Source organism: Panthera onca, chromosome E1, assembly GCF_046562875.1.
Source record: "Panthera onca isolate mPanOnc1 chromosome E1, mPanOnc1 haplotype 2, whole genome shotgun sequence".
In the NCBI taxonomy this organism is placed as follows: domain Eukaryota; kingdom Metazoa; phylum Chordata; class Mammalia; order Carnivora; family Felidae; genus Panthera; species Panthera onca.
In genome coordinates this window covers 33,384,731-33,403,384 of record NC_138352.1, presented here as the reverse complement: position 1 = coordinate 33,403,384, position 18,654 = coordinate 33,384,731, and the positions used below count along the sequence as shown (strand labels likewise).

Here is an 18,654-nt window from a genome sequence, read left to right as displayed (position 1 = left end):
ACACTTAGACACTTCAGACCCATTTCCCTTTTCCCAAGGTGGGTGCTTTATACTTGGCGTCTTGGAGAAAATTCTGTTCCTCAAGAAAGTCTATACTGAACTGACTTTTTCAGTTTCCATTATCCTGGAAGCCTTTCAAAGACCTTTACCAGTCTAGAAGCTCCCAGGCTCTCTTAGGCCTGACAGCCCTGACTTTAAGGTGAAGGGATTATATTTTTCTAGATGGATCTTCTTTTTCTTGCTCTAGCAGCTATTGAATAGCAAAGTATGGAGGATACACACTTCTAATAGGGATTAGGGTTGCTTTGACTGTTTTAAAAATGCTAATGAGTTAACTCTGCAATAAAGATGAGACACCTACAGAAAACAAAGGGTGTGGTTTGGCTTTGGTAACCTCAGCACATCTCACAGTATCTCTTCACTGGGTTTGCTGTAACCTTTGCGGGGGTTGGGAGCTGTTTCACTTTTTGCCTTGTTTTGGCCCTCCAGAGAGTGGTGTGTGTGCGCCCACAAAGCTCAAGCAGCATAATGATGATAGTTAACGTTGCTGAGTGTGTAGCAGGCATGGAGCAGGCACCATGGGGTGTCTTACATCTGTTATCCCATTTCAACCGTCTCAAATGAGGCAGTTACCATTACTATCCTCATTTCACAATGAAAGAAACCAAGGTCCAGAGAGATTGAATTATGGGCACCAGGTCTTAAACCCAGGTCTGTTCTGTCTCTGGAACCCACATCCTGACCATTAAACTCTGCATCCGGAATAGCAGCAGCCCAGAAACTGGCCCCGTGACGCTATTGCTGATGTGATTGGCTTTGGATGGTCCTGCAACATGCTGGGTGCTTTTAGCAGCAGTGCCCTGGGGGAATTAGCAGGTGTCCCCACCCTCCTCCTGCACCTGGAATGGGAAGGTGGGCTAACCCAGCCCAAGAAGAGCCACTCTTGTGTGGGCAGTTCTACTTTTGTAAAGTAATTGTCAGCTTCTCTCTTGGCCGGCAGGCCTTTGAACTCCTGAGCCAGGAAACAGGAACCTTTTGACAAGATTGGCTAAACTAATGTCTGGCCCAAGCCATGGCATTCTCCTCTAGGCTATCAACTCTTCAGTACCATGCCCCACGGATAGGGTGTCCTCCTGGGAAGCGTGCCTCAGCCCCATTGAGTATACAGGGGAATTCACCTGGGCATTGTCCCATGTCATCAGCTGTGGGGACCAGGACTGCTGCCTTGGAGTTTCACTGATTTCATCTTGGCAGTTGTGGGGGCTTCTAAAGTCAGAAATGCTTATGAAGACTGTGGCCACTGGGAGGTTTGTTGAAAATAGGACGGCCATCTCTCCCTGTTCCTTCCCCGAGCTTCCCAGTCAGAGTGCCTAGAATGTGTTGAAGGTGTGAGGAGATACTGATTGTTTCCATCTCTGCCTGCCCCAGCATGCTGTGCAGACACGGCATCTCTTGCCTGCGGCATGATGTGAAAAAATTTGATAAAGCACGTCTCTCCCCTGTTCTCCTGAGATTGGAATAGCAAACCAACCTCCATTTACTTTGTCCCTGTCACAGGTTGGGGTTTGGGTGGTGAATTCAAACCTCTCTTTTTCTTTACAGGAACCTCTGTTCCTGCACCTCCCTCCCTCCCCTCCTCCTCCTCAGTTTCCACCCTGGCCAATCCTAAAACTTCCTTCTAATCTCAAAGCTGTGGCCTAGCTCCATGGAAGAAAGAGTCCCCAGGTGCTATCAGGAGCAGTTCTCAGATTCCTACTGAGGACACTACAGATGAGACTATGTTTCTAGTATCCTTGGGCAGTGCTGACAAGTGGGTGATGTTCCTCCCTCCCCCAAGGAACCAGAGACATCTCGCTTGCACTGTGAGCAAAGTTGGATGATGAACTAGAGTTTCCTCCCAGCGGCTCATCTTTGTGTTTAGGGCCAAGGTGGTCTTGAGCAAGGTGAGGTTATAGTTCATCTAGACAGAACTTGTCTTGCTGAATGCAGGAGAGAATGAAAGCTGGACTGGCCAGGGATCGGTGGCTGAGAAATTTGTGAGCACATTCTGGAGAGCTGCTTTGATTATAACTGCGCAAAGACCCCCACTGTATGCATGTCCCAAAAGGCTGGAAAATGCTAATGTACATTTTACTCTTTTATTGTCTAAAAAATGGGTATTGTGGCTTCATTACTTGTAGAACAGAGGGGAAAAAGCCTGAATAAACTACTAGTTAAAAAAAAACCAGATAGTCTATATGCCTCACCCCTTCTATGTGGTCTTTTTGTTTTTAGTGTTTATTTATTTTTGAGAGAGAGAGACAGAGTGAGTGGGGGAGGGTCAGAGAGAGAGGGAAACACAGAATCTGAAGCAGGGTCCAAGCTGTCAGCACAGAGCCTGATGCAGGGCTCGAACTTACAGACCATGAGATTATGACCTGAGCCAAAGTCAGATGCTCAACTAGTCACCCAGGCACCCCCACATGGTCTTTCGATGGCATGTGAGATGCATACAAGTGAGCAAATGATAGGGTGCTAATTGCAGTGTGGCTTCTGAGCTAGCAGCTTGGGTGTTCTTCACAGCAGGACGTTGCCACAGTTCAGGTTCCCCCATTCTTCCCTGCCTCTCGCAGACTTAGAAAGAACTTGTTTGCCAAAGTGTCTGTGACCCTGACTACTCCTGAGCAAAGCTTCTACACCTCCACCAACTCCCTGAAAACGAGGGTCTTCATGGGAGAGAGTGCACTGACCCTGGAATCAGGCATCTTTGCTTGCAGGGTCAGGCAGGCCAGGTGGGAAGTCAGCTGCTGTTGGTGTCTCAGGCTATGTTCTCCTTGGCAAGACAGAACTCTTCCTTTTGGATCCTGAAAGCCACGTTAGAAATTAGCAGAAGTGCTGCCACGGGTAGATGTGCCCATGTGTACTGACGTTGGCATTAGTAGTCTTTGTAGGAAGTCAAGGTTCCTTGTAGGACTGGAAGGAAATGTGGCCTGCTTTGTGTGCAGCTCCATGTGTGGTCTCTGAGAGAGAACAGCAGGAAGCCAGGGGCTCCGGGGGCCAGAGCTTCTCTCTGGCTGCTTCCTCATCTGTGGTTAGTCGTGGTGGGAGGCAAATTGGATTTCTTTTACAAAAGCAGCCTTTTACCTCTAGAAAAAAACAAAAACAAAACCTACCCCAACAACAGCAAAAAACAACAAAACAAAAAACAACTCAGCTTCCCTAAGGGCCTCACGTCCCCAAAACTAAGCCCCAGAGTGGAGGCTCTGGCCTGCAGGAGCAGCAAAAGTTCCTGTTTCAGCAGCCCCTAGCGTGGCTCTGCTCCAACGGGCAGTACTGTACATTTGCCCCCAGAGCCAGGGATCTGCGAGGCAGAGTAGGGCTGGAGCCGGGTCCAGCTGGTGTTAAGGGGAGGCACCTCGTGTGTCCTTCCTGGCCTGTATGGAGCGGTTGTCTTCTGTTCGGGCTGCTTGGCACAGAGCCCACGTGCAGGGGCCACCTCTGGGGACTGCCCTCTGGTGAAACTGAGAACCAAGTCCTGATCTCATCTGGGGCTGTACTGGTCTCCCTCCGGTGGTCCCGGTCTCCTGCAGAGAGTGGAGAAACGCAACCCACAGCTCTGGGGTCCAGGAAAGGGGCTCTTCCCAGCACCCTTCTCCCATTTGCTGGTGACTTGTGGCTACCCTCATGTGATGAGCACGTGGCTTTGTGGAGGAAAGAAACTTGCATAATCAGATAGAAATAGGAACCTGGAAAATAACTCAGTGGGCATGTAAGGGATTGGGCAATGAGTTGTCTGGAAGACTGGGCCATGGGAGGGGTGTCAGGGTGAGGAACCAGGTTTCGTCTCGGTCATGGCTAAGATCTAAGGAGGTCTCTAAAGCCTGAGTATTCAGAGGGGTTGGGAGGCAGAAGGACAGTGTCTTCCTGTCTGCAACCTGCCAGCCTAGAAGCTGAGCATGGGGCTGACCTTGGAAGGGTCGGCCAGGGACAGACGTCTGAAATCATTTAGCGTGAGGCTGCTGCAGGTCCAAGTCCTCAACCATCCCCCTCTCCACCCCAGACCATGAGCTCAGGCCCTCTTTCCTGGTGGCTCTGGAATAGGAATGATTCTCTTAAGTGCTCCTTATAAATACTCAGCTGTGCCTGGCCCAGGCAGGGCTAGGGGGCTGCCTTTGTGGGAGGGATGCCTCAGAGATTAGATACCGCCTGCAGCATTGGAAAGTGCTCCCCCCAGATGGCACTGCAGGAGAACCAACGTTCCACAGAACTTTTACCCTTTGAGTTTCTGTGAAAAGGTTTCTCAGCAGTGCAGCGTCCTTCCTTAGGAAAGTGAATGTCTTATACCTCACCATGTGGTGCTATCTTCCCCCAGGGCCTCTAGCTTTGTTCAGAGCACAAAGAATTTTTGAGAAAGTTCTGAGTGTACTACCGGTCCTCTTCTTTAGGGCCAGGGCAGTGGAGATGTGAAAATTTAGGTGAGGCAGGATGTAGAAATGATACCTCAGTTTTCTCTACCTTGTTGTAGTAATCATTTTACAATGCATATAAGTCATCACGTTGTACAGCTTAAACTTCAATCTTTTTTTTTTTTTTTATGTTTATTTATTTCAAGAGAGAGAGATTGTGCGCACTGTGAGCTGGGGAGGGGCAGAGAGAGAGAGCGGGAGAGAGAGAATCTCAAGAAGGCTCTGCACTGCCACCGCAGAGCCCGCTGTGGGGCTCAAACCCACAAACCTGTGAGATCATGACCTCAGCAGAAACCAAGGTCGCTCAGCTGACTGAGCCACCCGGCGCTCCTGTACACCTTAAACTTACACCATGTTATTTGTCAATTATACTCTAATAAACCTGGAAAGAAAAAAAAGTGAAAGTAATGTGCTTGACACAGTGCCTAGAACATACATATTGGTGAAGCCAGGGACACACTGACTGAGGCTTTCAGTAACTGGATGCCTCTGCCCACAAATTCACAGGGAGGGGAGGGGAGGGGAGCCCGAAACTTTTATTGTTGGTGTTGCAGGGAAAAGGTGTCCCTTTTTTATAAAGACAGGCCTAAGAAAAGCTGCAAATGCTGTTGTGTCCCTGAATTCATGCTGAGGCCACATATTATATTAGCAACTGCCTATATTCTCCCCAAGTCCCCCCAGAACCTTCTCTTCCAGGCATCCATTCTAATTGCCCTCTTCACCCCCATTTCTGCCCGATTACATTTCTGGATAATTGCTTATGCTTTTCTCTCCCCCCCACCAGAATGCACTGCCTCCCCACCCACCATTTTTGCCTGTGAAATATGAGGTGTCCTTCCGGGCCCTGGTTCAAATGACACTTCCTCTAAGAAGCATTTAGTCATTAACTCAGTTCCAAGTGGTTGTCCCTCACCCCCTCCATGGCGTACTGTCCACACCACTCTCTGGACCCACCAAGCACTGCCTTGCCTCTTGGAGACTTCTGGGCATGTCTCAAATCCACAATCACAAGTATCCTGGGCAAAGGCACTGAGTCTTATATAAAGCTCGGGGAATATTCAATGGGCTGATGAACAACTTTTCCAGCCCTCAAAACCCATGCGACTTCCAGAAATATTGGGGAACTGAGGGGTGGGAAAGAAGAAAGTTTTTCCCCTCTCTTAGCAGCCATTTACTGGTAATCTGCCTCTCAAGGAATCATAGGACAGCTTTCATCCCTGCATGTCAAGGTAAGGAAACCAAGGTCCAGAGAGTGAAAGGGGGTTTCTCAAGCTCACACAGCAGATTAGTGGCAGAGCCAGGGCCTGGACTCAGGGTATACTCAGTTTAGTGCTCTTTCCCTTCTGTGGAGGGAGTAGTGGAGTATTGAGGGGCAAAGACATATTCTGGGGTAGTCAGGATTACTTTGATAATTCAATGATTTAAAAATTTTTTTAACATTTATTTATTTTTGAAAGACAGAGGAAGACAGAATGTGAGTGGGTTTGGGGCAGAGAGAGAGGGAGACACAGAATCCGAAGCAGGCTCCAGGCTCTGAGCTCTCAGCAGTGAGCCCGATGCACGGCTCGAACCCACGAACCCTGAGATCATGACCTGAGCCGAAGTCGGACGCTTAACTGACTGAGCCACCCAGATGCCCTGATTAGTAAATGATTTAATACACAGAGTCCTTAGATCAGCTCTGCCACAATAAGCACCGTGTGTTTCCTGCTATCACCCTTATTATTATTATTCCTCTGCCCATCATTGACAACTACGACCTCCTCCCACCGGTCCCATCATATCAGGGCAGGGAGGAGCCCTGGGAATATTACCTATGCCAGTACATCCTTCCTAGGCAGCAGCTAAGAAGCTGGCGGGTAGCTTTAGAGGACTAGCCATCTGGGTTACTGACCCTAGGGGCCTAGGGTGATTTTTCTAGACCATGATAGAGCCAAGGCCCAACAAATGAAACCTTGAGTAAAAATTGGGTGTTTTGTCTCTTTCTTTCAGTGAAGGGAAAATGAAAAGGAATCTTCTTCCTTTTCTGCATGTGCCAAGCAGACTGGGCGACTCTGGCACAGTGCCTCCAGGGCTCCCTGGGCCCAGGGGCCTCCATGGCTCAGTGCAAGCAGCAGCCACAGAGCCTGCTGTCTGTCTGTCTGGCCCTCTGTCAGGCAGCCTTCAGACACTCTCAAGCTAGGTCCTTGGGAAGACAGTCCAGAGTCAGTTTCCACGTCCTTCTCCCATCACTGAGCTGAAAGCAAGATTTCTCATCTCTGATTGGAGGGACACCAAAGTAATCACCGGAACCCAGTGAGTGCCAGCGCCCGCCGACAGGCCCCCGGAACAGGGGAGTTCAGCATTGCTGCAGGCAAGTGGCATCTTGTTTCTCTGATTCCCAACTTCTGTCCCCTGCCACACAATGGGAGGGGAGACTGGACAGGTGCACACCCAGGGACTGCTTTTCTTTTCCCAGAGAAGAGCTGCAATTTGCCTCCCTCCTCTAAAAACAAATGTAATTGCAAATTTGGGACGGGCCCACGAGAAGGACTCTGAGAATTGAGACCAAAGTTCCCTTAGTGGGCTGAACCATTTCTTGGTTTCTATTCCATTTCCATGTTGGAGTCTGATTGGGTAGAAAAGAGTGCAGCATTAAATGCTGGCTGCTTCATAAGGGAGCCCTGTACATTGGGGAGTTTTTAGTTGGGATTTCATGTGAACAGTTAGGAACTAATTAGAGCAGCAATTCTCTTGCCCCAAATCTGATTCTAGGATCCTGTTGTTTTTTTTCTGAGTCTTTCCAGAGAGCGTGACCCTTCTCATGACATCCCAACCGGCCCAGACAGTTTTGTTTTTTGTTTTTTTTCTCCAGCTGGTGGAGCTGAGCTGGCTGAGGAGTCTATACTCCCTCATTCCAGAGTCTTTGTGACCAGGAACATATTTGGCCATCCATTCATTCATGTACTCATTCATTCACTGAAACCACTATTTCAGGGTGCTGGGGTTACAGTGGTGAACAAGAGAGAGGTGTTTGGAATCCTCTTGGAGGGCTCAGTCTAGCAGGAGAGACAGACACTGAGTGGTTTACAAAAGCACCAAGTAACCTGAAATGCAGGCCTCCCTAGTCTGGTGGTTAGGGAAAGCTTCCTAGCAGAAGTGATATTCAAGTTAAGATCGGAAGGAAAATGAAGAAATGTCCAGGCATTTTAGCTGGAAATACCATCCTGTGCAAAAGTTCTGAAAAAGCAAGAGAGACCAGGGGACTGAAAGATGAAGCTGGAAGGAAGTAAGGGGCCAGGCCACAGGGACTTGTGTGCCACCAAAAGGATGTGGGTCTTTATTCTGCCAGCAGTGGGAAGTGCTCTAGTTGCTGTGGGTTGCTGGGCAAGTTTTCCCTCCAACTGACCATTCTGTGTTGACGTCAGCCTCATGAGCTTGGGACTGTGTAAACTGACAGACTCAAGTCAAATGTGACCACTGTGTGGCTTGTTTTGGCTACTGCAGCCAGACTTTTGTTCTTTTCCACTCTCCCTTTGTTAGAATACATGTCACATGTGTTGGTTTCTTATGTCAGCTGCTGGCACCAGACTGTGTTCATGAGACTAAGCAGACTAGCCCAGGACAGAGTGCAATGAACTTGGGGAAGGAGAAATTAGGAGTTACAAGGTTTTATGACTAGAACCTCAAAGTGCCTTATGTAAAAGATGGGTGTTCTGGGTCAGTTCAGGGAGAGAAAGCCAGCGCTAGGTTGAATCATCCATGTGGGAAGGATGGCGGGGTGGTCCCTTGGGGGAAAGGGGTGACTGGTCTTCTGTGATTCTTCTTGGACACTGTCTGCTGTTCCTAACTGTCTGAGTTAGGCCGCCTACCCATCCGCCTCTCCCTTCAAGGGTCATGACTGCCCAACACAAGCTGAGTACAGGTGTATACCCAGCTTCTGGGAAGGGGCATCCCTTGTGAAAGTGGCCCACTTCCTCTCTCCTTTTAAGCTTATAAAGGTGAAATTTAAAGAGGACATCAATGGAAGAATTATGGGGAAAAGAAGAGGGGTATGAGCTTGCCAAGAGACCATCTTCGTTTTCCCCCTAACCAAATAGTGTTCTCAGCACTTTGACATAGTGTTCTCAGCACTGTTGGGGACAGACATTGTTTGGGGGAGTTCTGCATTTTGCAGGATACTTTAACATCTCTTGCTTTAAAATGGTCCTACAAAAAAAAAATAATAAAATACCCCTACACATTTGCAAATACTTCTGTGGGGCAGTACCAACTATCCCTCCCCTGATTGAGAGCCACTGTTGCAGTGTTTACAGGCACAGGATACATACACATAGCTGTGCTCCAGGTCCCGCAGCTAGCATGCCGGGAAACTGGAAAAATCACCCCCCCCCCAACCCCATTTGAGAATATCCTAGAGAAGCTTTTGTCAAGTGGGGTGGTTATTCTTCCTGGGCTACTCATGGAGGTTCCTGATGTCTCCTGACCCCAAATGGAGTTCCTCCTGCCTTCCCTAGCCTCATTACTCACAATGGTAGCCTGGAGCTCAGGCAAGGTTGAGATTTGAGTACAGGCATTTCCAGGCCTCATGTCTGGACTGTGGCCAGGGTTGGCAGGACCGTGTCTGGCGGCTGAGGTGCTGCTCTGTTGGGCCACCAGATGGCACTCGGGAGCCCCCCGCCGTCTGCCGCAGGACTGCTGGTGGCAGGAGTGACTGCAGAGGGAACTTGCCTTAAGGAGGCCTGGTCCTTAAAGAGACAGGGCCACACAACTGCAAACTTGCACGGTAACCCCAACACAAGACTCCCCTGATGACAGGCACCACTGACTAGGCTCTGATGCTCCTTTGTCGTCGCCTTCCTGAATGTCGAGCCACCACCTCTTGGAGCCAATCTCCTTGACAGCCTGTCCTCAGCCCCTGCGGCCACTCCTGGGCCTGACAGGGACAGGGCCAGCCTGGCTGGTGGCGTCACAGCTCCTGGCAGAGCAGCACGGGGCTGGGATGCATCTGCAGAACTCTGGCTGAGAGAACCAGAAGCACAGCCAGCTTCAGCGGAATGGTGGCCACAGGAGGGCAGAGAGCCAGCCTGTGAGTTCTGACCCCAGGTGGACATGCCTCTGCTTTACTCAGAGCTGATAAGGTTGGAACCGCTGAACTTTCTCTCTGGACTTTGGGGACTTAAAGAATCCTTCAGTCTCTTCTGCTGGCTTCTTTCCAAATGCTGATGGGGATGCTGTGGTGAGTAAATTAGGAAGGGGTCTCCACACTCTACTGTTGAGCCCTCTGATCGACTCTTTAGGAAACCTCTCACGTTGACCCCTAGGGGGTGCGATTTGAGCCAAGTCGGGTGAGGAGGGCCACTTTAGCCCGGGGTTGGCATGAGACCCTCCCGAAATTGCATATAGTATAGTATATACTTAGCGTAATCTAAGGCAGCTATTGTGTCCAAGAAGCTGGGCTCGCTGTGGCCACTGGCCATGGGAGCTGGGCATGTGGGTATGTGTGGGGAGCTCCATGGCTACAGGGAGTTGGATGTCACTGTGCCTTCTCCTGGCCATGCTGCTGAGGGAGGCAGCAAAGGGGTGAATGCAGTTCTCTGGTTTACGTCTTGCCAGGGCTGCAGATATTTCTTACGACTCAAGCTGACACAAAACTTTGGGAGAAAGAAATAATTGGGGAGGGCTTTGAGTTAATCTGTGCTATCTGTAGATCTCACTGTCATTGGCAAAGCAAGGAGGCTGGGAAGAGACAGGTCAGAAGAGGACAAAGGCCAAGCCTTCTCCCTAAGAGGTGACCCAATAGAGGCCTGGAGAATTTTCTGCTTTCCAGGCCCTAGGGGTGAGGGTGAATTTCAGAACAGTAAATGCTGCTTTACTGTACCAAGGTAAAGAAAATGAAGCAAGGACCCAGAAACAGCCCTCCCACCCAAGGTCGGCTAGGAAGCAGAGTTTATAGTCTGGAAGTCATCTGCCTGATCTACCTGGGTACCCACCTACAGACTCAAAAGATGAGATGGGAAAGGTTCAAGATTGGCCCAAGGCATAGAAGCAGTGGGGTTCAGTGGGGACTGGAGTTGAGGAAACTGTCACTGGATTGATTGCATCTAGTTTATCTCCAGAGTCATCTGCCCTGTTGTAGTAGATGGGGCTTTCTTTGAAAACCAGCTCTGTTTTTGCTTAATCATTGGTGGCCCTGGAGGGGAGGCGGGGGAGGGGGGGGCGGGGGGGGGGGCGCGTTCTGGAATGACACTGCTTTGCATTCCCCCTATGGCTCCAGTTTCTTCCTCTCTCTGAGTTTAGCTTCATTCTGTTCATTCATTAGTTCACTCTTATGGCAGCCCAATACAGAGATTACACACCTGGACTCTGGATTCAGCATCTCAGTTCATTTCCAAGTATTACCAGCTACTAGCTGGCCAGTGACTTAGCCTGTCTACTTCTGGGGTAGGGAGCATAGAGCAGTGCCTATCTCATTGGCTTATTATGAGGATTAAGTGAGATAACCTACATGAAGCACATAGAGCAGGGCCCCACACTTAAGACGCACTCAGTAAATGTTAGCTGTCATTCGTTTGATTTATTCAACCCGTATTATTGAATGCCATTCTGTTGGGCTTTGGGTAGGAAGTCTGATCTTGGGGCACAATATGATTATGGCTGCTTTACAGTCTACCCGAGTCAGTCATCCACTGGGCAGAGTGCTGTGGATACCCCAGTGAAAAAAGATGCAGTTCCAGCTTTGAAAGAGCTGAGCTGGCAGGAAGGATACAAAGTCTTGGGGTTTTTTTGGCTATCATAGTCTGACTTTTGTTTTTGTTTTTACTTTAATGTTTATTTATTTTTGAGAGAGTGTGAGTAGGGGAGGGGCGGTGGTGGGGGGACAGAGGATCTGAAGCAGGCTGTGCATTGACAGCAGCGAGCTGCTGGGCTCGAACTCACAACACTTGAGATCATGACCTGAACTGAAGTCAGCTGCTCACCCAACTGAGCCACCCAAGCGTTTTTGTTTTTTTAATTTGAAAGCATAGGCCCTCCATCCCCACCTGTACATCCAACCTCTGCACACTGGTACCCCCTGCCAGCTCCAGCATGGGAAGAGGTGAATGGACATCCTTTTCACCAGCAGTGACCTCCAGGTGATCAAGGAAGCAGGGAGTCCTGGAGCCTTCCTGTTGTGCACAGTGGAGCAGGATTTGCTAGCAGTGAGGAGGCAAGAAAAGTGGAGATACCCAGTTTTGGCTGTAAGCACAGTCACCCTTTTTCCATCCTGGCTGAGTGGCTGGTAGAATCAAGTGTTGGTTGTTGTGAAGGCAGTGAGTGGCACACCTGGGAATTAAGGGCAAGGCCGCTGACCTTCAGAATGGGATATATCTCCTTCCCACTCAGCCTCTCATCATCAGCCCAGCACTATGGGCAAGGCAACCGAGCCTTAAGTCCCCCTTAAATCAACGGGTGGTGAGGCAGGAGCGGGTGGTCACCAAGGGAGGTGGGGAATTGAGGACAGCCTACCTGCAAAGGTGGGGAGTGTTCACTCAAAAGCCTAGACAGAGAATGGTTAGTGTGGGCTGCGAGATGAGGTGCGTTGAGTGCTGATTCAGTGCCTTGGGGTACTCAGGCAGGTCTGCACTTCGCTGAATCAGGGCAGTCTGTGCACAGGAAAGCCCCTCCGCCACTCTGAGAGATTGGGGTTGTTGGCAGAGCACTTAACCTTTGGCACAATGCAGATGAGAATGATTATTTAACTCCTTCCTTACTAGGAAGTTGGATTGGGTCTCTCCACATTCCTCCTCATCCTTAGTGCCAGGAATCTGGAGACTTCTGTTCCGGTCTCAAAACACCCTGGTGCTCAAAGACCCACACACCTGTCTCCAAGCCAAGAGTCGGGCTGTGTGGTGTTAACCACCTACTGGAAGCCACCAGAAAAGGCATCAAGGGCATCTTGAGGTAACTACCCTTTCCCAGGACACGTGTATGAAACTGTGCGTGGAGATGGAGGAGGGCTGGAAGGGTTTACTTAGCTGCTCAGTGCCTCAGGCTTCTCATCTAGAAAATGGAGGGAACAGAGATGACATTGAGGTTCGCAGTGAGATAATCTTGTAAGCAAAGCACTAAGATCCAAGCCAGGTGTACCGCAGACATTCTCTGTTAATTATTAGAAGTGTTCCTCCAAGATTCCTCTCTCCCTGTACCCTATATTGTGTTCTGGAGCGGGAGGTCCAGGACAGGATTGGACAGAATGTAGGAGAAAAGCAAACTATGGCAACGCTAAGGAGAGCAACTGTAACATTTTAGCTTGAAAATGCTGAAAATAGCGTGTTTAAGCCTTTGTAGATAAAAATGTAAAATGTATGCAAATGTATGTGTCTCACGCAGAAACATACATCTATGGCCTCCTCGCAGTCAGTTTCCGGATGTGGCCATCAGGAAAACCCCTGCTGATACAGAGAGGGCCCAGGCTGCCTTGATGGTGGTAGTGGTTATTGGGGAGAGGGCAGTGCTGCTGCTTCCATGGGCTGAGCTCCTGTTTCTAGCTTTCTTCTGGGTTCTGTGCCTTCTGAGACTTCCACGTGGGAAGAAGAGAGGCTCTGGGCCCCTCTCTGCTCCTCCACCCTCACCATCCTCCCTCCGGTTCCTCTGAGAGCTCAGTTTGCTTCCTCTCCCATCCTGGCTCTATTTCTGGAGCATCTCATTGGAGATGCACAGCCCCCTCTCTGCCAAGCTCCAGGTGCCTGCTTGGCCCTCCCAGTCTTGTGTGCAAGTCAGGGATGGTGGGAGGGTGACAGCTGAGCAGGGAGGGGCCGCAGGAGACGGAGGCAGAGTCTGAGCCAGGAGGGTTGGGAAGGGGGAAGGCTGAGTGGATGCAGGGAGGGGCCAGCATTACCTCAGAGTTGAAAAACACCCACTGCAGCCACCTGTGGAGGCTTTTCACACCCTTCCCCTGCACCTTCCCAGGGGTTCACCTGACCTGCTGTGAGTTGGAGGCATCTACCCAAGCAGCTGCCGGAACTGGCTGCAGGCTTCCTTTCAGCATTACGGGTGAGGGTCTGCTTCTCTCCTCAAAAGAACTAGATCTGTGCTTGTTTGGAATGATGAGGAAGGAGCCCTGCCCCATGTGGATGGGTCCCAGTAGAGCTGGGTCCCATGAAGGCTTTGCCTGTCAGCTGCTTGATGATGGGGGCTGAGGGGTGGGGAGGGTGTGCTCCACTATCAGAGACCTCACTATTTGAGGTAAAACTAGCATAAATGGCCCAGCGCAGGGTTCCCTTGGTGGGCCCACTGCTTTGCTTCTCTTGGGTTCTGGAGAGGAGCTTCAGCGCCCCCTGCCCTTGCCCACCCTAGCCTGGTCCCTCCTCCAGGGTCCCACAGGACCATATCTGCAGCAAAGTTGCCTTGGGTCCCATAGAATCGGCACCTAGGAGGCCTAAAGCCCTCCGCCACCACCCCCTCCCCCAACCTCTCCACTGCTCTTGCGAGGTCTTAGAAGGAATTTCACTTCCTCAGGTTTTGTTCTCAGAGGCATCTTGACCCCAGACTTCCCTCAGCTTGCATGTGATTATATATACAAGGTATGCCTCCTGGGCTGCGGCTGTGGATCCCCAAAGAAGTCTCCCGGGGAACCCAGGGAAGACCCTGGAGGCTCTCCTGCCCCCAGTTGGTCCTCCACTGCCCCTACTCAACCCCCAGCCTCCCGCCTTTCTCCAGCCGCCGCCCTCTGGTGTGTAGGGCAGAACTGCCCGGCTTTTAGGTCACGGGTGTTTAAATAGATGAGGTTGTTAAGGTTTGGAAGCAAAGAGTTCCCGCGCGGCCGAGGCTTTCCGCGGGCGGGCAGGACATTAACCCCGTCAGCGCCGTCCCCCAGGCTTGTCTAGGGGAGGGGCCTGACGGCCGCACCGGCCCCAAAAACTGCGCTTGGAGATCCTGGGGTGTCAGGTGATGTCACCCCTGCGGGGCCCATAGGTCTCCCCGCGGCACTTAGTCTGCGGGTTGCCATAATTCGGCTGAGCGCATTGAGGGGAAGAAGCGGAGCCTGGGCCTGCACCGCAGCCCGGAGACCCCCGCGGGACCACTCCTCCGTCACGGGCTGGAGCCCCTCGCGTCTGGGCGTCCGTGGGGACTGGGGCTGCTCCCCGCACCCCCGACCGGGTCTGGAGGCGTGCTGCGGCGGGGGAGGGGGCGCGGAAGCCTCGCGCCGATTGGTCGCGGCCCCCGCCCCCCGCCCCTGGCCGCGGCGCAGCCCCCGGGAAGTTGCTAGTCTGCGGGCGCGCTGCGGGGCCGCCGCTCGGGGATCCGCAGCGGGGCTCGCCGAGGCCGCTGCGGCCGGAAGGGCTCCCGGGGGCGCTCGCCTGCCCTCGCCCGCCCTCCCCTCCTCTCCCGGCAGCTCCGGCTCCTCCCTGCTACCTGTTTCCCTGCCTGCCCCCGCCTCCACCCCGCGCCCGGCAACTTCGGCCTCCCGGGCTGGCCGCCCCTCCCGGCTCCCCGCCGGCCCGCCCGCCCGCCGCCCGCGCCCTCCCTCCTTTGTTGTGCGATGAGGGTCGGGTTTCCGATCTGACGGAGCCGCCGCCGCCGCCGCGCCGAGCCGCGGGCATGGAGCCGCTCAGCCACCGGGGCCTGCCGCGCCTCTCCTGGATCGACACCCTCTACAGCAGTACGTGTGCGCTCGGGCCGGGGAGGCCGGGCGGGAACGGGCCGCGGCGCCCCGACGGCCCCGGGGCGCGACCGCCGGGCTTGTCTGGGGAGCCCGGCGCGGGCAGGGGGCTGCGGGCGCCGCCGGCCGGGTGCCAGCGGGCCGGGAGGCGGGGAAGAGGCGTGGGTCCCCCCGCCATCGGCCGCAGATGAGGTCCCCAGAGCGGACGTGGAGCGGGTGGGGGGCCAGTGGACCGACGGGGCTTGGAGAGCTGTGTCACCCATTTCCCACCTGTTGTGTAACTGAGCACTCCCCAGCCCCCAGGAAGGCGAGCCCTTGTAGGGGGCTCCCTCCGCTTCCCGACTGACTGCTCCTTCTGTCCACGCTGAAGCAGAAAGGCCATTTTGGCAAAGTCCTTGGCGCCTGAGTTTGTCACCTCGGGGACATCCTGGGGTGTTGTGTGTTTTGGGGTGGAGGTGGGGTCGGGTGGGAGGGTCTGTAGGGGCAGATCTCCATGGGGGCCATTTGGATTGAAGGAGCTGAAAACCTCGGGCTCAGCAGTCTTTCCTGCCAGCTTCATCGCCACCCCCACCCTCACCACCCCCCAAAAAAGAAAAAAAAAAAACAAACCTCGGCTTTTCCACCCCCTCATTCCCAAATCTGCTTCGATCATGTGATTGCTCTTGCACTGCCGCTGGGGATGTGTAACTGATCACTCGTACATTCTGGGGGCTCCCCGTGAGCACCCCCACTTTACACCCTGCCTTGCTTAGGTGACTAAAAGCCCTGCGCTTCTCTCCACCCTCCCTTGAGACATCTTCCCCAAAGCTTTCAGTGATTTAAGAAGAGGGTCCTGCAGGCCCCTGAAGAAGCCAGTGAGTGGATTTTGCCCTCTCTGAGCACTTCAGTGGGACCCTCCCACTCTCTTGCTATGTCTCCTAGCCCAGAGTCCTGAGGCAGGGGGCAGGGGTTGGGGATGGCAAGCTCAGTTTCTGGACTTTGGATGCCATGGGACAAGGACATTTTTAAGGGTTAACCTGGCTCCGATACCTTGTTGACGGTTATATGGGTGAGGAGAGGAATAGACAGGGATGGTGCCTTGAACCCCAAGGCTTTGCCCTGGAGGCCCCTCGGTACTCAGTATCCAGCCTCTGACCTCTGTATCCCCTTGGGTCCCCATCATTCCCCTCACCTTCTTCTCCTCCCTCTTCTCCCTCCTCCTCCCTCTTCTCCCTCCTCCTCCTTCTCCATCCTCTTTTCCTTCCTCTGCCCCCCCCCACCCCCCCTCCATAGGAGCTCTCCTTGTGATGGTTCATTCCACTTTGGCTTTTCAACATCAAAGGGGCAAAGCCAGATCCCCTGGGTGTCAGTCTTGCACCAAGCCCAGCCACTCCATCTGCTCCTTCCCCTGCAGAGGCCAGCATCCGTTGGGTGAAGGTCAGGGCCCATGGCTGTGTGGCGTGTGGATGCACGTGTGTCTGTGTGAATGGGGGCACACATCTGTTCAGAGCCTTGCTGCAGATCAGCTCCTGACCTGAAGGAAGGATTAGTGACCTCTTAGCTGTGCTCTTGCAAATAACAGTAATAACAATGCCTCATATTCACATGCTACTTATGTTCCCAAATATTTCTGGCTCTCTGGCGAAACCCAGTAGTGGTTTCTGTATTTCTCAAAGCGTAGAATCCTATGGAAATCTGTGTCTGACTTCCTCTCTATTGCCCTGACAAAGACTCCCTAACCTAATTATTTCCAAGTTTTCCTACCACCCCTCCCCCTGCCACTTAGAGCAGGGAAGCAAAATTGTCTGAGGTCTCCTTGAAAATTTCTGACCAGAGGAAGATGGGACCTGAAAAGGGAATTCGACTGAGGCCTTCTTTAGGGGTGCCTGTTAACCAGCCCTGACTCAGGCAGACAGGCATCTGAGCTGTCTGCTATGCTGCTGCCCCAGCCCCTGGGCTCCTGGGGGCAGCCTGGAGGGGGGAAGGCACTGACTTGGCAGCAATGTGAGGAGTCCCTGCCTCCCTCCTCAAAATGGCTTATTTGAGAGCCATAGAATGAGGCTTCCTGGGGAGGTGCTGTGCAGTCATGTTTGGGCTGTTAGCCATGAAGTTTCCTCTTGACAAGAGCCTAAATTAAAACAAATACCCAGGCTGTCATTTGCCTGGCAGCAAGGTTTTGTAGCTCCCGGAGGAAGTTCCTCTGCCTCTCAGAAAGCTGTTTGCTTACAAGGCTCACAATCCTGGGGTGGCAAGTCCCCACAAAAGCTAAATCCGTCAGGAATTGTAAAGGGGAAGTCCCCAGGGCACAGGGTGGCCTGTGCATTTCTTAGAGATGTGAATGACCCAGTGATAGAGGCCCTTCCCAAGTGCTGCTCCTGGTAACAGTGATAATAGCATATCCTGAGGACCCACTATGTGCCAGGCACTATGCTAGGCTCTCTCCATCCATCCTCTCCAGACCACACAACTGTGTGAGACAGGTAGTCTTATCTCCATTTTGCAGAAAGAGGGGCTTGGTGAGCTCAAATCATTATCCAAAGTCACGTAAGTGATAAGTGACAAAGCTGCAGTTCAGATCACACCCTAGGTTGGTGAGGAAGACTCTTAGTGTCACCTAGATATGTCAGAAGTTGCTCAAGGCCTTGGAATGTCATGGAATGGGGGACATCTGTCTCTTTGGTCCTCTGTGTTCACAGGATTCTTCCAGCAGGATAAGTGGACTCAAATGACTCTGAGCCCAACAAGAGTCCACGTGCCTCTTGTAGGAACCGGGGGCTGGTCCTGGAGCCAAGATGCGGGTGGTTGAGGCTCTGAACTCACTGAGGTTGATGGTTCTCTCCTCCTAAGATGCCAGGCTGCCAACCAGCCCCTCCTCTGACTTACTTCTTGCCTTTGGAGTTGTCAGCTCATTCTTTGTGGCTTCAGCATCTATCCCAGGAGAAGTATGTGCATTTTCATTGCAGGTTGGTAGTCATTTGAGAAGAGGTGGGCAGCAGGCCCCTCTCCCCTGCGGTAGAAGTCCTAAAGGGTCACGGTGATGGTGATTTGTCTGACTCAAGGAGACGGGTTGACTCCCAGGGGCCAGTGTGATATGGGACTGATGGGAGCAAGGTCTTTGCTCCTGATAAGCTGGAGTGGCAGACAAGGCTTCCAGCCATCCCACTTCTTGTCTCTGTCCCAGTCATTTTCCCATGTCACTGTAATAATGTCAGCTTTGCTCCTCAATGCCTTGCCTAAATTCTCTCCCTGGAGCTGGTGTGATTCTTTCTGTAGGGCTGTGTCCTTCATTTTACCTTCTCTGTGCCTTTCTCTCATCACCTTTTCCACTAAACACATCACTTCCTCTTGGTTTTTTTCTATACCATGGAATTAGACTGTATTAAATTAAGCTCTGTGAGTGGTGCCTGGGTGGCTCAGTAGGTTAAGTGTCCAACTCTTGATCTCAACTCACATCATGATCTCACGGTTCATGAGTTCGGGCCCTGCGTTGGGCTCTGAGCTGACAGCTCCAGAGCCTGTTTGGGATTCTCTCTCTTCTCTCTGCCCTTCCCCTGCTCACGCTAGCACACGTGCGCATGCTCTCTCTCAAAAGTAAACAAACATTAA

The 18,654-nt window shown here is 52.3% G+C and overlaps 1 protein-coding gene across 3 annotated transcripts in view; it reads left to right on the top strand.

Annotated features, from left to right (window-relative positions):
* ABR (ABR activator of RhoGEF and GTPase) overlaps window positions 1-18,654 on the top strand; it is a 182,802-nt gene that overhangs the window by 29,867 nt on the left and 134,281 nt on the right. The window contains exon 1 of one of the 3 annotated variants that reach the window (XM_060646874.3): window positions 9,174-9,663. The exons of 1 other annotated variant lie outside the window; for it this stretch is intronic. Coding sequence is in view for 1 of the 2 variants with exons in the window: in XM_060646872.3 (XP_060502855.1) it covers window positions 15,009-15,069 (61 nt within the window). In the remaining variant the exon portion in view is untranslated. Of the gene's footprint in view, window positions 1-9,173; window positions 9,664-14,364; window positions 15,070-18,654 lie in introns of those variants that run through there. One more of the 3 variants, XM_060646872.3, reaches the window with a different exon arrangement.